Source organism: Sitophilus oryzae, unplaced genomic scaffold (genome assembly GCF_002938485.1).
Source record: "Sitophilus oryzae breed Bouriz unplaced genomic scaffold, Soryzae_2.0 scaffold_1393_pilon_pilon, whole genome shotgun sequence".
Taxonomy (NCBI): domain Eukaryota; kingdom Metazoa; phylum Arthropoda; class Insecta; order Coleoptera; family Curculionidae; genus Sitophilus; species Sitophilus oryzae.
In genome coordinates, this window is record NW_022146052.1 from 3,282,231 (window position 1) to 3,299,668 (window position 17,438).

The 17,438-nt window shown below is 30.8% G+C and overlaps 1 protein-coding gene across 1 annotated transcript; it reads right to left on the reverse strand.

Moving 5' to 3' along the window:
• Positions 1-3,227: 3,227 nt before the first annotated feature.
• On the reverse strand, positions 3,228-17,173 carry LOC115875652 (proton-coupled amino acid transporter-like protein CG1139). Its single transcript, XM_030891172.1, has 8 exons — positions 17,079-17,173; positions 15,194-15,265; positions 13,530-13,640; positions 11,916-12,066; positions 11,737-11,858; positions 10,195-10,279; positions 9,146-9,380; positions 3,228-3,463 (listed from the first exon to the last, which is right to left on the reverse strand). The coding sequence occupies exons 2-8, from the start codon at positions 15,244-15,246 to the stop codon at positions 3,234-3,236; spliced, it is 987 nt and encodes a 328-aa protein (XP_030747032.1). The 5' UTR covers positions 15,247-15,265; positions 17,079-17,173; the 3' UTR covers positions 3,228-3,233.
• Between the last annotated feature and the right edge of the window lie 265 nt (positions 17,174-17,438).

Consider the following 17,438-nt stretch of genomic DNA (forward strand, 5'->3'; position numbering starts at 1 on the left):
TATCAAAAAACCCCCATATATAAATTTTCATTCAAATACTGGCGTTACTTCAACAATTATTTAGAAAAAATCGAAATAAAATTGAAACTTTTACACCCTGTATGTCCGAAACTAAGCAATTTAGGACATACATTTATACGAAGTTTTTTTTACTTTTTTTTATCTGCAGAATATACCACCAAAGTTTCCGGAATACAGTTCGGACCACCCTGTATTATATTAAACTTTAAATTACATCAAAATTTTAAGGTATCCGTTTTTTGTGCCGGTGAGTGTATATATATTTTCTAAAATTTGTTAACTTATTTGCAATTTAGTGTGAAAATATTTTGTTTTATACACTAAAACCGATAAGGCGCCCCCGATTCTCACTATAACGAAATAAACTATAACGTACTATCACCGTCACGTCGAGGGACCGTCTCCACAGAAAACATGAAATAAAGGCTAAGTTAGTTCATGCTAATTTTAGTCTAAAACTCTTAAGCATATCGCGCACTTATGGGAAGCCCGGCGCGGCGCAGCGGCAGCGCGGCGAATGTTTGCTAGGTCCGCTAGCTTATGCACGGTTTTGCGTACGCGGTTGGTATTTAAAGTTTAAAGTGGTATTGAACTGACCCTTTCAATTTTAGTATTATCTCTGTGACGGTTTGATATAAAGGTGTATTAAAACTTCATTATGTCCTCAAGTTCCAGAAGCAGTTCAGAGGGAGATTTTCTTAATTTATGTACAATAACTAAAGAAAAAGAAATGCGTGAGAACAAAAAGAGAAAATCTTGGATTCATAACATAAAAAGAAATGCTTACGGAGAATACACCTTCATTCAGATTTGAGGAAGACGAAAGCTGGAAGGCATAGAATGACCCACGAAAAATTTGCTGAACTTCTTTCTTTGTTAAGACCAATTATAGAGTGTAAAAAATCTAGATTTCGCTGCCCAATTGGCGTTAACAAAAGACTTTTAGTTTGTCTCAAGCAAGTTTTTAATAATGTCTAAATAAAACTAATAGAGAATAATTTATATTATTTTATGTAATGCATCTTTTCTTAAATGGGTAAATCTTTTCGTTATTCTAAATTAAGTAGTCCGTATACATAGGTAGAAAATATTTTATTTTATTTATGTTCTAAAAATAGCAATAATAGCTTATTTTCTTCACAAATATTGTCTCATCTCAATTGGCTGTGATAATTTGGGTCCCCAACATCATATAACTCTTTGTAGCTCTGTATAATCAAAATGAATGTTTCATCATCAATGATCTCAATAATTAAAGTACAACAAATTCAAACAAAATATACCGGTTCTTGACTAAACACAAAATAAAATGTTTCCTTTATATTTTGTAATACTGAAAAAAATGATCTTGTCTTTTATTAAATCTGGAAAAAGATGGTCAAATTCTCCAAACTTCTTTCTTTTTTTGTTAATCGTATGAGTCCAACTTTTCCTCACCCCCTCTTCCTCTTCCTCTGTTAGAAGAGCACAAAAAATACGCTTTCGTCTGTACTTGAACTTATTGCTTTAAAAACTAAACTACAGTAAGTAAAAAACACTTCGACTATAACTAAATAGCGTTGCCGCGTTTCAAAAGCGCGCTATAGTGGGCGCAGTCTCTTCGCAGCCGGAAAAAATTCTCTTCCCAGCGTCGCGCCGCGCCGCGGTCTAGTGGGCGACAACCTCTAGAATCCAAAGCGAAGAAATTCTCTTCGGCGCGCTTCGCATACCCTAGTGAAACTTTCTTTGTTTCTCTCATTTTCGGAATTATTTTCGGTGTCTTCGGATTAATGATTCCACGATTAATGTATTACTAATTGGCATTTCGGTTGTGTTTAGTCAAGAACCGGTTTATTTTGTTTGAATTTGTTTCTTGTAATTTAATTATTGAGATCATGGATGATGAAACATTCATTTTGATTATATAGAGCTACAAAGAGTTATATGATGTTGGGAACCCAAATTATCACAACCAATTGAGATCAGACAATATCTGTGAAGAAAATAAGCTATTATTGTTATTTTTAGATCATAAATAAAATAAAATATTTTCTACCAATGTACGGACTACTTAATTTAGAATAACGAAAAAATCTACCCATTTAAGAAAAGATGCATTACATACAATAATATAAATTATTCTCTATTAGTTTTATTTAGACATTATTAAAAACTTGCTTGAGACAAACTGAAAGTTTTTTGTTAACGCCAATTGGGCAGCGAAATCTAGATTTTTGACACTCTATAGTTGGTCTTGATAAAGAAAGAAGTTCGGCAAATTTTTGGTAGGTCATTCTATAATACTTGAAAAATTTTCTTTCGTCTTCCAGCTTTGGTCTTTCTCAAATCTGAATGAAGGTGTATTCTCCGCACGCATTTCTTTTTATATTAATGTTATGAATCCAAGATTTTCTCTTTTTGTTCTCACGCATTTCTTTTTCTTTAGTTATTGTACATAAAATAAGAAAACCTCTCTGGACATAATGAAGTTTTAATACAACTTTATGTCAAACCGTCATAGAGATAATACTAAAATTGAAAGGGTCAGCTCAAAACCACTTTAAACTTTAAATACCAACCGCGTACGAAAAACCGTGCATAAGCTAGCGGGCCCAACAAAAATTCGCCGCGCTTCGCATAAATGCGCGATATGCTTTAAGAGTCCATTTCACTAGTCCGAAAAAGTAGCAAAATAAGCGTTTGGCATTTAACGTTTTATGCAAAACTGGCCAGGTATTTTTACACAAATGAAGAAGGAAATTAAAGATAAAGGATTATACCATATAGTACATTATTATTATACCATGTAGTACATTTTTAAACAACTTCTTTATTTTTAAGATTTTGATGGTCAAACGTCAACAAAATATTCCTTATGTTTGGACTAAATTTTCTCGAAAATAAAGACATAATTTAAATTTCCGTTACAATAGATTGACGTAGAAAGAAATAGATTGACGTTTTGTGATTACAGTAATATATAATTTATATGGTTTTGTAACAAATTGCTCGCTATTTTATGGCAAATGCTGAAGCTCTGCAAACCTTAATCAAGCCTTACTCAAAGCACGTGTGTTTGGATTTTGGGTGTGGCTTAACACGACAGGATTGGGCTAAGCCTTAGGCGGATTTCTGAAATATAATATATATCTCCTACGGGCCACACACCCGCTTTAACCGACCCTTGAGAGCGACCCGAAAGTACAGCGTAATAGACTCTAAAATCTAATGACTTACATGTCGTCAGGTAAATTTTTTGTGATTGTAGCCTCCGTCCCTTCGCCAAATTTGTAATATCCAAAAAATCCTATCGAAGCGTACAGACTTATGATAACCATCATTGCAGAGTTCAGTACTCCATGGCAACCCAAAAATTTCGGTTTTACCATCGAATTTTCCACTGGCATAATCGTTCCAATTCCTTCCATGGAAAAAAGTACCGTACTGAAGAACGAAGGTATTCCTATCAATAAATAAATAAAATATAATTAAAGTCAGGTAATATAACATAATAAAAGCATCATTAAGATACGCGTGTGAAAGTTGCACGAGTGCGTAGCACGAGTTGTGTAACCACACAAGTATCATAATGGAGTTAACTCGCGTGTATTGTACAATATTTTATCTACGTCTAACTATAAAAACACACAATGCATTTTAAAAATTATTGTACTTAACTATATATCTATCCTAAAAATCAATTACCTTAATACCACCTTTGTTCAAATAACACCATGCATGGCAATGTCAATATGACAGTAAATAATATTGATGTGGCTAGTTTAAAAAATGAGCGATTCGGAAAGTATTCCCTCTGACATTGAAGAAGAGGCATTCAGAGCCATTTCTGGATTGCTTCCAGCAAGATCGAAACAGAAGTATGAATATACATACTCTATGGTGCACCGAAAAAAAAGTACACCAACTATGGAAATGAAAAGGTACTCATAACATATTTTTCCAATTTAGTGCAAAATAAATGTTTTACATCTCTTTGGTAGTCATCTAAACAAGGAGTGCGGTAATGAAAATGTGTGAGTTAAAAACTTTTTAACTCACTGACATGACGTAGATAAAACAATGAATAATTTTTTATATAAATTGTCTCAGATTTGTACCAACATGGTTTTTGATCATGCATTTAATTTATTAATAAAGGTAATAATATTTATTTATATCATATATAAGGATTTAATTTTGATCCAAAATAAAGTGGTAAAAAGTGTGGTAAATATTTGCGGTTTATACCGTGCTGGCAATTGTTATTTTTGGATCGGCATTTACATGTGTGGAAGTAAATCGCATAGGGATCTTATTAAGTCGGAGTGAGAGAAATGCGACCGACTGACGCGACGTGCGACTGTGTGCTGTTGCGGCGTTGCCGATACGCCTTTCTCTATCAAGTAAAGTAAAATCGCGATCGCAAACCGCTTATTTTTAAAAGACTTTTTTTTCAAGAGATAACTAGATAAAATCATTATACATGTTTCTGAGCATCTGAAATGGAATTATAAGGATATCGTTAGGGTGTCATTTTTTTTATAACGAGAAAACGTCAGTAATCGCGATAATTTAAAAACTCAACTTTTTAATAAATCAAGAACCACTTTAGATATTGACTTTTTTTTTATTTTCAAGATCGGATATTTGTAAACAATGCATCCATTTACTTTTAGAGCATAGCAATTTTCAGCAATCGTGTAATTTTTTTATTGATAAAGATTTTCACATACTGTCTACAAAGAAAATACAGCAGAAATATTAACAAAGTCCTTGAACAAACTACAATCTATTATTTCTAATAGATTTTGAGATATCGATTTTTGAATTCAGAGTTCTAATAGCGCGACTACTATCAAACACCCACTCAGTTCCACTTATTTTTACCAAAAATGCAAGTGTTTCTAGCTTGCTTTTAAAAAAATTTAAGCTATAGGAAAAATTACAACGACTCGTTAATAAATAAACAAATCAAGTATCACGAGACGTAATTAAAACTCTCCCTAGAACTTTAAGTACTGACAGAGGTATAAGCTTTGTTCGGGTTCTTGTTATTACCGATTCTGAACCGTCCTAGAACTGTGATGCGTATGCGCAGAAAGAAATATGAAAACATTATTTCATTTGCTCATGCGCTGCAGAGTTCTGGGACGGTTCAGAATCGGTAATAACAAGAACCCGAACAAAGATATTGATTGGGTCGACCGGTCAACTGCGACTAATCTGCTATATCCCCTTCCACGTCCTTCCACGTCTCTTAGCGATGTGCACAGTTTCTCGGTTTATTTCATACGTTTGGCAACGTGTTTACTGTCTTCTCTTTTCAGTTCAGTACATTATAAACCCATTGTACTCTTCATATATACGGAAATCTCGACCCAAGACTAATCTTTGCCAGCCCTTAGTAGGTACAGTACATCTGCTGGTTCTGTGTCTATGAAAGGAATGCGGACAAAAAACATTTAAATAAACAGCAATATATTTTATACGTCGATTTGACAAGTGCGTCACCGCAAATCGCTCCGCCCACTCATTTTATTGGCTACTTGCAAATTGTTGAATTTTTATTGATGGGACGCGTCGTCTATTTTTTACGAAAAACATTGAGAGAATATCGTTTCCCCTCTCACGGATTCCTCGTACTGCCCGTCAAATTAAATACCACAGCGATTTTTTTACTCATTTTCAACGAGTTGTAAGATCGTTTTTCGTAGATTTTTCTATATTTTAAAGATTTTGAGATTTAGTTTTCTATGATATACAGGGTGTGAAAAAAAAATGTAATTATGTGTTAAGTTGTTTTGCCAAAAAAATTAACTAAATTATAAGTATTCTGGGTATGCTAAGACTAATATCTCGGGACGTATTTGGAATTTTTACGATAACTCATCTGGAATAAAAGATAATCAATTTTTACTCTAACTTGTATTTTTTCTACCTTTCTTAAGAGATATGCTAACAAAACTGAAATTAGCTTTAAAATTGTAGGATATTCGCTACACTTACAATGTGAAATTAAAAAAAAAATGATTTAACTAACGCAGTTTAATACAGGATCTCTTAAAAATACGACCAGCGAAAAAGTAAAATTATTTTTTTAACCTTATGGGCTGTTAAGTTCAGAATATTATCCCAATACGTCCCGAGATATTAGTCTTAGCTATACCCAGAATACTTAATAATTCTTAGTTAATTTTTTTAAATCAACAAAATCGATCCATTTTTTTCAAAATTACAACTCGTTGAATATGAGTAAAAAAATTGCTGTGGTATTTAATTTCACGGGCAGTTTAGTTTAAGTTAAATGGTACCATATCAAGATCTAGCTAAGGAAACTGCAGGTCGCACAACGCTCAATGGAACAAAATATGCTCTGAATAACCAAAGAAGACTGTAAAAGAATAGAGTGGATACGACAAAAGACCCAGGTAACAAATGTCATCCACAGAGTCAAATCCCTCAAATGGCAATGGGCAGGACAGCTGGCAAGAAGAATGAACAACAGATGAACCACAAAAATACAGCATGGTACCCACGAGGAATTAATAAGAGACCTAGAAGAAGACCAAACCTGAGATGGGACCATGATATTAGGAAATTATTGGCCCACTACAAAGAGAGTATCTAAATATGTGAGGGAGGCTAGACCATAATTGGGAATGGTTGAATAAGCTGCTAATGATGATGAAAAGGTTTCTATTGTAATCGCAAAACATTTTCCGATGCACGTCATCAATCATATAGACATTGACACTAAAGTCTATAAACCTGACTAAATGAAATTTTGGCAAAAATGTTTAAATTTGTTGTATATTATAAGATACTGAGCAGCTCTTCATTTGACTTTGGAGCAAATGATTGTAACAGATATTTTATTGAGATTTCGAAAGCTGGAAAATTAGTTTAAACTGAATTTTATTATCGCTATATTGGTCATATTGCGCCATTTTCAGCAAGGTTGTCGTTTATTTTTAGGAAAAACATTGAAAGAATATCGTTTCCCCCTCTCACGGATTCTCATGCTGCCGTCAATTAAATACCACAGCTGATTTTTACTCATTTCAACTTGGTTGTAGGGTCCGTTATTTAACAATTATCCTACTGTCAGTCATTGTTTTGTGTAATATCGTCTTGTTGTTGAATCTTAGTGAGTAATTCTCGCTTTTTTTTTGCCTATTTTCATAATCTTTTTTTTAAAATTGTACTTTAAAGCACCAACAGTTCTTTTAAAAACTAAATTTTAAAGTTTTTGTGATTTGCATTTCTTGAAATTGTGGTTGAAAAATATGCCGAAGCATTTAAAAGTCGAAGCAAAGAGCTTGTAGCTTCCCTGATAAACTATTTTGAACGAGAACGTGACAATAAAGGTCCTTTATTACCCTTTGACTGCAGTCAGAGAAGTAAGTTTGATTGATAAGCACAGTACACCACTTTCCAAGTTATTTCTACGAAAGTTTTTATTAAATTTTGTGATTATAGTTTGTGCACTTACAATGCACCCTCTTACTTGTTATTACCACTTATGGCGTTGTAAGATGTACATCAATAAATAAATAGATAACCCATAATAACGCTTAGAATAATCTTCATAATGGACTAGTTTTTTAGAATATTATCTAATGCGTCCAGGATATTAGTCTGCGCTATACCCAGAATGCTTAATAGTGCTTAGTTTTCCAATATGTATTATAAGTAAAATAAGCTATAAACAAATAAATCAATTAATTTCTAAAATATTAATTATTAAATTAAAAATAAAAGGTAAAACTCTTTAAAAAAATATATTGTTTGTCAATTTCAAATTAAGATTCACCTCATAATCCATCAAGAATCTGGCAGCGCTGTCTGCATCGCCTGTCACTCAAAGTTGATCACGTGCATCGGAAATTGTTTTGCGATTACTGTAAAGGGTCCGGCAGAGTGGATCGGGCATTTGCAGCCCTAGAATAAACTCTTGAGAATTTTGTTGAGTGCAAATCCTCAAATGTAGCCAGGATGTATTTCAGAAAAATATTTTAACTCTATAGGGTGGCTCAAACCCCCTGTATATTATTGCGTTTTAGCTTTTTTCAGATCATTTTACATAACCTAAAAATATGAATAAATAAAATTTCGATAGTTGTCAGAGATATTTAAAATAAATCAAAAATATTCTTTTTTCAGCCTTCTTACAAATTAAAAGATACAAGAACTGCCCTGAAATCAAGATTGTTTTAGGTATTTACTAGATGGTCTGTACTTACTTTTGTTATAAATATGAAAATCGTATACCAGGATGTTCAAAATTCTACATAAACTTTCTAAAATATAAAATAATTTTTTCTTCATTTTTTTAAATGGAACACCCTGTATATTATTTTTCAATAGATGGAGAATTAAAAAATGAACCTTTTTTGATTATATTCAAAAATTTTAACGGTTTCGCAGATATTTGCGGTTTTATATTTCATATGGCATTTTCCACAGTAAATTTTTATCAAAGCCACCCAATGATTTTTCTCTCGTATTTTACCATTGACAGCGCCATATGAAATAATACTGCCTGTATCTGCGAAACCGTTAAAAATTTTGAAATACTCTAAATACAAAAAATGTTCATTTTTTAACTTTCGATCTAATAAAAAAATAATATACAGGGTGTTCCATTCAAACATCCATATTGAACATCCTGTATGATTTACGATTACCATATTTATAGCAAAGTAAGAACAGACAATCTAAAGTAAATACCTAATATATTTTTGATTTCAGAACAGTTCCTGTATTTTTAATATTTTTTTTAAGAAGGGCTGAAAAATATATATTTTTGATTTATTTTTTAATATCTCTGAAACTATCGAAATATATTTATTCATATCTTAGGGTTATGTAAAGTGATCTGAAAGGAAGCCCAAAATGCAATAATATACAGGGTGTTCCATTTAAAAAAATTATCCAGGTCCACTGACACTTTTTGAGCCACCCTATAGAAGTTTACATATTTTCCTGAAATACATCCTGGTACATACTTTAGGTTTGTACTTAAACAAAATTCTCAAGTTTTTTATTCTAGGGCTACAGATGCCCGACGCACTATTGCCGGTCCCTGTATATATGTATATAGGTCACTAATTAAATTATTAATTATAGTATATTATTAACTTACCAGAAATACCCGCTGCTAAAGATCTATCTTTAATACTGATTTCACTGATCCCAGAGAACATATAGTAAGCGGTTATACCAAATGTTACAATGAGCATGAGATTTGCTATAAAGGAAAAAGGGACTAGATGTTTCAGTTGCCTTACTTGGCCGCATATCAGCAACGGTACAAATAGAATCAACTTGAAAATGTATTCGTCCCATGTTTCTGTAGACGGGTAGTACACCTTAAAAAACTAAGGGAAAATTTAAAAATTAGTGATATTCAAATAAAATAGAAAAGATAGTATTACAACTTTTGATTTTTAAGTGGCACTCAAGTATTTTTTACTTTATTCGATAGAAAATAACACTCTGGATAGAATGACCTATCATATATCAACTTTGACATTTTCGCATTATGGTTTATTTGAAATTATAACTTGCGGTTTGTAAGGAAAATTTGACTCGAAATACGAAGTTTGTGGTATCAAATTATTCGTAAAAAATGCTTTTTCCAAATATGCTAATGAGCTACCGTGCGTCGTTCCATTTGAAAAAATTGAGATATGATTAAAAATATGATTTTTACATCTTTTAACTGGCCAGAACAAGACACTAAAAACATTAGAGGGTCAAATCTATTTTTCCGAGGCTCCTTGACTAAAAATTAGTTTTTTTAATATAGTCACGGCACTCTAGATTGAAATTCGAAATGCAATTTTTTATTTACCGAGAATGTCAAAAGTTGACATATAATATGTTATTCTATTCAGAATGTCGTTTTCTATCGAATAAAGTAAAAAAATTCCGAGGGTGCCATTTAAAAATCAAAAGTTGTAGTCATTTCCAGTGAAACAGGAAGTGGCCAAAAACCTGAATCAATCCTAATTTATGTCATATACTAACATACCAAATCTCGTTTTTTTATTTGAAAAAATTAAAAAGTTATAGGGGTGAGGCACTTTTGAGACGCACTCAACTTAAAAAAAAACGATATTAGTACTGCTACTGACATTCAACAAAACGGAGAATGCAATAAGATGTACATTATAATATTAACAGACATACCTTTGTTAATGATACTGATATGATTACTAAATACACAGCATCGGCCAAATAATGGATGCAAAATAATCCCCCCTCTACGAAGTACCTGAAACATAATGTTATACCGATTGTCTTTACAAGAGAAAACATTGTTTATAACTGACATTTTGAGAAAAATGCATAAAAAAAATTTGCTTGTTCTATAATTGTTAATACCCTTTATACTTTTCTAAATTTCTATACCGTTTTAGAGAAAATTAAAAAAAAACTTGAAATATAGTTGAATTTTTTCCTAAAAATTCCTAAAAATCAAAAGGCGTTTTTATGGAAATATAACTTCGTTTTCATTCTTTGATTGGTTATTATTTATAGAATTTTAATTAACGTCATATTTTTTGGTGCTTTAAAATGTTAAAGAAGCATACAATTTATTTAATTTAATGTTACGGAAAGGGTTTTGATAGTTATCCGAAAATGTGGTATTTTAATAACAGCAAAGAATATGACGTTAATCAAAATTAATAATAACCATCTATCAAAAAATTAAATTGAATCGATATGACTATATACAAACGCCTTTTGATTTTTAGGAAAAAATTCAACCATATTTTCATATTTTTCTCAATTTTCCCTAAAACAGTATGAAAATTTGAAAAAGTATACGGGAATGACCATTTTAAACCATGCAATTTTTTTATGAAGGAAGCATTTTTCTCACAATATCTATAATAAAAAAAGTTTTCCTCTTGTAAAGACAATCCGGAGATATACTGTAGTTTATTTCGCAAATATCTTGTATAGCAAAAATATAAGTTCTCTATAGCAATGGCAACCAATGATCATTAGCGTAACTTGCAATTCATCCTGGAGTCCCTCCCTCCCCTAGCCCTAGGCTCTCCTGGGTTTGAGCCCAGCCGGGCCTAGGGCTTTTGTTTTAAAAAAATGAATCATTTTAAAAAACACATTTTTTGAATTAAACGCTTACATGAATTTCTCTATCAATAAATTTCATAGACTTGGTTATCAAACCGTGTTCCTGTAGATTACTTAAATACCTACAAATTTAAAAAAATATAAAAACTAACACATTTTTTGAACACAACAAAATAATATTAACTAAACAAAACTAGAAAACGTCATTTTTACTTCATCACAAGCAAATAAAAATTAATACGTAGCCAAGAGACATAATTCAAGATTTCTCTGAGGGGGGCCGCAGCAGTACCTGGAGGGGGTGTCCGACACCCATGGACACCCCTGTAGTTACGCTAATGCCAATGATTTAACCAACATTTAACTTATGAGAAACATTTCCAAATGATTTATTTATTCGTGTGAAAAGCGTTGCGTATAAATAGACTGTACCTCTACGCCACCGAGCACCTTACGAAAATATATATAAAAATACAAATAAAAATAAAAAATACAAATAAAAATAAAAAATACAAATAAAAATAAAAAATACAAATAAAAATAAAAAATACAAATAAAAATAAATCAAAATGATGATGCCTTATTAATTTTAATAGGTAGAAAGACTATTAAGACTATATACATACTTACTTGGCAAACCGTGACCACTTATGTAAGGCTGGCGGACCCAATTTAAAAACTCCCTCAGCTGTATCTGCAAAACCAAGACTGGGCGTTTTCGTTTTTGAGCAAACTTTTTGCGATGCCTTAACCTACAACAATCATTTCTATAACTGGCTCTATTACGTGATATGAATCTTACTACATACCAAAATGTGTATGGCATGAGTGCATATGATTCCCACAAGCAAAGTACCAAAGAGTCCTACTAACAACCCTGCATTCTTGAATGCTCTTGGAATAGCCAAAATTCCAGTTCCCAATGAAGTTTTTACTATGTGCATGAAAGCACCTAAAAAACTAAATAAAAACATGTTTAAATAAGTATTTTAGAATAGCAAACTAAATAAAATACAGGATGTTACTTAATATAGGTAAAAGATTTCTTTGAATTTGTTTGTGGACAATGACTCACTATTGAAACTAAACGGACTTCGATAGTCTTTGTTTATTTTGACTTATACAATATTTCGGTTAGATGGATGACTGACCGTTATACAGAGTGGTCCAAAATGTATTCCGGAAAATCCGGCAGCATATTCTGCAGATAAAAATAAGTAAAAAAGTTCCTATAAATGTATGTCCTAAAATGATTAGTTTCGGAGATACAGGGTGTGGAAGTTTCATTTTTATTTCGATTTTTTCCAAATAATTTCTGATTCCAAATAATTCTGAATTGGTCAATATTTGGATGAAAATTAGTGTCTGACATGAGAAATTTGATTTTGATGTCAATATGACTCCTATTTGTCAGGGGCGCAATAACCTACATGTATTTTAACTGTTTTGAGGAGTAATAACTTTTCGTCCGTACCTGTATAAAACTACTGAATGAAGAAATATACATTTCCATGATTTTCTACGTAAAAAATATCTCTTGGTAAAAATTTGTACGAGCTACATAGTTATTTGACTAAAGAGATAAATTTGAGAACTTTTTTTTTAAATTTATTATAAATTTTACTTCGAAGAAATGATCATAACAGTTCCTTTTGAATTTTTGGTACAAAAACATTTCAAATTTATGATTTCAGTCTAATAACTATTTAGTCAACATGTTTAATTTCTCTGAATAATGACAGGTATTGATAATTTCGATTCGAATTCATCAAAATATTATTCTACTACTCTAATATAATTTATATCAATTAAATGTAATCACAATAGTTTTGTTACTAGGAACCTAATTTTAAAAATTGTATGCACGTGTGTAACAGGATATTTACTTTTATCAAGTAATACATCATTTATTTTACTTAAGTACTGTACACAGTCCAGTAGAAGTTAAATAGTTAGAATAGCAAACTCAAGTACAAATATAAGTACCATCCAAAAATTCAATAGTAAAAATAGAAAATTGACAATCAAAATTAATGACGAATACAAGAGATAGCTTAACCAAAGAATTTCGGACCTCCATTGTCTATTTATTTTTGCTTGCACAAAGTTTCGGTCAAAAATATCACTGACCGTTATCAACCAAAAAAATACTAAAACTAGTGCAACTAGTACTTTTTGAGAGACACTTTTCAAATGATCTAGCAGCACTGTAACGCTGATCATATTTTAGACAAATGGAGCAGGTATCTTTATGTAAAAATCCAAATTTAAAAAAAAATCCTATCACCGGTTCTCCATAATTATTAATCTATTAAAAAAGGCCACATGTCATTGTGTCAGCCATTTTTAAAATCAGATAAAATGGACAAAATTAAGTGCTCTAAATTATGTAACATCCTGTATATATCATATTAGACGTTTACCCGTTTGGATGTTGTAAGTCTCTGTTTTGATATGGGTCATATACTTCTTCAATACGTAATTCAGAGATTTTGGCACTGATTACTTTGTGGTCATCATGCACCAATGTTGTCCTGAAGAAAGAAATACAGGGTGTTCCTTAATGGCATACTAAGTTTAAAGATTTCCAGGATTGCTGTGTTTTTTGGAAAAAACGGATTTTTTTGAAAATCATTTTTATTTTTTCCTGTTTTTAGAAAATTAAAAAAATAATTGGATATTCTCATAGCCACTTTATTAGGGATATCTGATAGTATTTTTAGAGTTTCAAATTAGTTGATAATTTGTGAGATACAGAGACTAACTTAATTTTTTTAAATACGGACCTGCACTTTTTATTTCTGGTTTTGAAAGAACTTGTTCTTCTGAGTACAATGATATATACTTTATACTTTTTGTTTGTTTTGGGTACCTTAACATCAACAAAATTATTTAATTATTATTTAAAATAATTTCAAGTCCGACTCTGGCTTTTAAATTATTTAATCTGATTATATTCATCGCAACAATATTGATCAGCGCTAATTAACATTGAATAAGGAAAATTGAGCCAATTGAAAGATTCAAATAAATAATATCCAGATCAGCAATTTAAACATATTACTTTTAACTTTTTTTATCGAATTTGAAATCTTAGTGTGCGATCTAATACGTTGCATAATATTAGTCGTAGTTATTATGAATAAATTAACTTCTACAAACTAGTTTCTAATGCTCTACAAATAGTCTAAATATTCTAAAGGGTTACCACCACTCCCTATTGCACAAATTTATTTTTCGTTCAATTTTATTTATAGCTCTTTGAACAGATCTTCTTCTTATACTTCCGAATAAATTTTGTACTCCTTATTGTAAATGCTGAGATGTGTTGATTTCACTTTTACAAATGACGTCAAGTAATGCGACAGGTCCAGAAACCTCGCTGGCCATTATACTGCTCTACCATTTCCAATCCATCTTCCGGAGAAATTATTTTATTGTTTATATTACATTATATTTATATTATTTTTTATTATTTCATTGCATTCAATTTTCCCTATTCAGCCCATGTTATTGTTAAGTTTGAAAGCTTATCAATATTGTAACGATGAATATATTAAATATTAAAAAAAACAGAGCCGGACTTGAAATTAGTTTAAATAAATTGTGTCCAAATTTTACAAACAAAAAAAAATAAGTGTGGCATATTGTGATAAAAAAGCACGTCCGTAAAAAAATTAAGTTAGCCTCTGTATCTCACAAATTGTCAGCTAATTTGAAATTATAAAAATTCTATCAGATAGCCCTAATAAAGTGGTTATGAGAATGTGCAATTAGTTTTTTAATTTTCTAAAAAGTAACGACAGGAAAAAATAAAATTGATTTTCAAAAGATCCGTTTTTGCAAAAAACTCAGCAAAACCTTCAAATTTTTAAAACTTTTATGATGGTATATTGGTGAACATCCCAAAGCGCAACTTTGCCCCAATTTAACCATGTTCGTATCTATAAGGTTACCAAGAGACCAATACTCGTACCTCGAATTTGTAGCACGCTGTATATTAACAAAAAATAGTTTAAATTTTTAATGCTTATAAAAAATTATGATAAATAATAACAACTTAATATATTTTAATTTTTTGACTTACGTGGAACTAAAACAGCTAATTGACGCTGTCGAACCATTCTTCTCTTCTGCCATTATCAACTTTCTAATTTGTCTGCAAATAAGTTAAACTTTCTGTTCACTGTTTTACCACAGATTATCACCAAATGCAATTAATATTACAATAGGGAACTACTAACACCTATGTACATACACACGCATAAAAGTAATTTTATCACTGATATACAAAAAATCTTTAAGCACCCAGATTGTTGATAACGCATTGACTAAGCTTCTTAGACTAGAGAAGAAAAATACTTGAGTTGTATAACAAAAGTGGCAAAAAAACCAGTTTTACCATCATAGACCTCAATTTTGTATTAGGCAATGGATTCACCAATTTCATTTCATTGTCAAAGTGCTCGCTTAGAAATAGTTAAAATATAGTTAACATATTTAAGTAATTTTTAATATGCCTTTTTCGAGACATTTTTGATGGTTGGTCAAGTCTGATATTCGATTACAAATATGAAATATTTTACATTTTATTAGCTGAAGCTTCTATAATAAAAAAACTTACAAAATGTGTTTAAGTGCAAACCTAAAGTACATATGTACTAGGATGTATCTCAGGAAAATATTTTAACTTCTACAGTCTACAGGGTGGCTCAAAAAAGTGCAAGTGTATCGGGATGTTTTTTTATAAAACGGAACACCCTGTATATTATTGCATTTTTGTCTTCTTTTCTGATCACTTTACATAATCTTAAATATTTAAACTATGTTTAAATAATTTCAGAGGTATTAATAAATAAATGAAAATAGTTATTTTTGTATCTAGTGGGCGAAGTGAGTACTTTAGTGATCGATACTTGAATTTCTTAACGAGGCGTAGCCGAGTTGAAAAATTAGTCGAGATCACCAATATAGTTCGCGCACGAGTTGCAAACAACATTTTTTCTACAAACATTAAAATCGAGATATCCCTAAAATTATGATTATTATAAAAAAAAACTTCGACAGTGGCCGAGGGATACGTCGAGGATTCAAATTTCAATAAAAATTCAATATCAACAATAAAATTCAAATATGAAATAAAATTTTAGAGTGTCAAATACCGGGATCAAGTACCTCTACATCAAAATTGGATAGTGTCTCAAGTTCCAAAACCCCCATATCTCAAGCAAAATCAGAACTATCTAGTTTGGGATTAAATATTGGTTCGTGTACTGGTTGTACTATTAATGTTAATATTGTAAATATTAACTAGAATATGCATTAGTGTTAAGTTTGATATTTGTTATTTGTTTATTCTTGAATATTTCGAAATAAATAATTAACATTCTTCATTTAACAAAAATCAAAATTCCAAAATCCCATATAATTTACACGCAGTGTGCGAAATAGGCATTTCGCGCATTACTTCGCGCACCGTGTCATGGTAACGTAGGGAAATGAAAAAAAGTGTCACTTCGCACATTGCTATCAATTCGCGAACCTTGTCATTTTTCGATATTAAAAATACAAAAAATGTCGTGAAATCAAAACTATACTAGGTATTTACTATAGTTGGTCTGAACTTCCCGTTGCGATAAATATCGTAATTTTAAACCATACAGGGTGTTCAAAATTGTATGCTAAACTTTTTAAAATATAAAATAGTTTTCTGTAAATACAAAAAATGGACATTTTAAATTAAAAATATCAAAGTTGTATTTTTTTAAATGGAACACCCTGTATATTATTACATTTTTAGTTTCTACAATTAAAATGCGCTGTAGAAGTTGAAATATATTCTAATACATACTTTAGGTCTGCACTTAAATAAAATTCCTTTATTATTATAGCCCGACGCACTATTACCGGACCCTGTATAATATTCTACGTGACATTAAAACAGTTACACAAATATAAGAAAAGGATAATACCTTGTAGAATAATGATGCAAAATATACTCGTACGCCTACTACATAGCGAATGAGCTATTGTTTCCTTCGATTTATCGTTTTCATCTAAACTTCAACTTAACTCTTATCATTATATAGAATAATTGACAAAGGACTACGTATTATAAGGGGTTATGAATAATTATCGCACCTGCTAAAAAGAAATGAAACTGCAAAGTACAAACATTATTTTATTAAAACGTTTTGTAATCCTTTTTAATATGGATGATTTTACAGATTTTTTAATTTATCTTAAAAATAGAATTTTCTTTATAAATACCTAATAATAATTTAATACGCCTGGTATAAAGTATGTTTATGTCACAATGATTATTTACATTT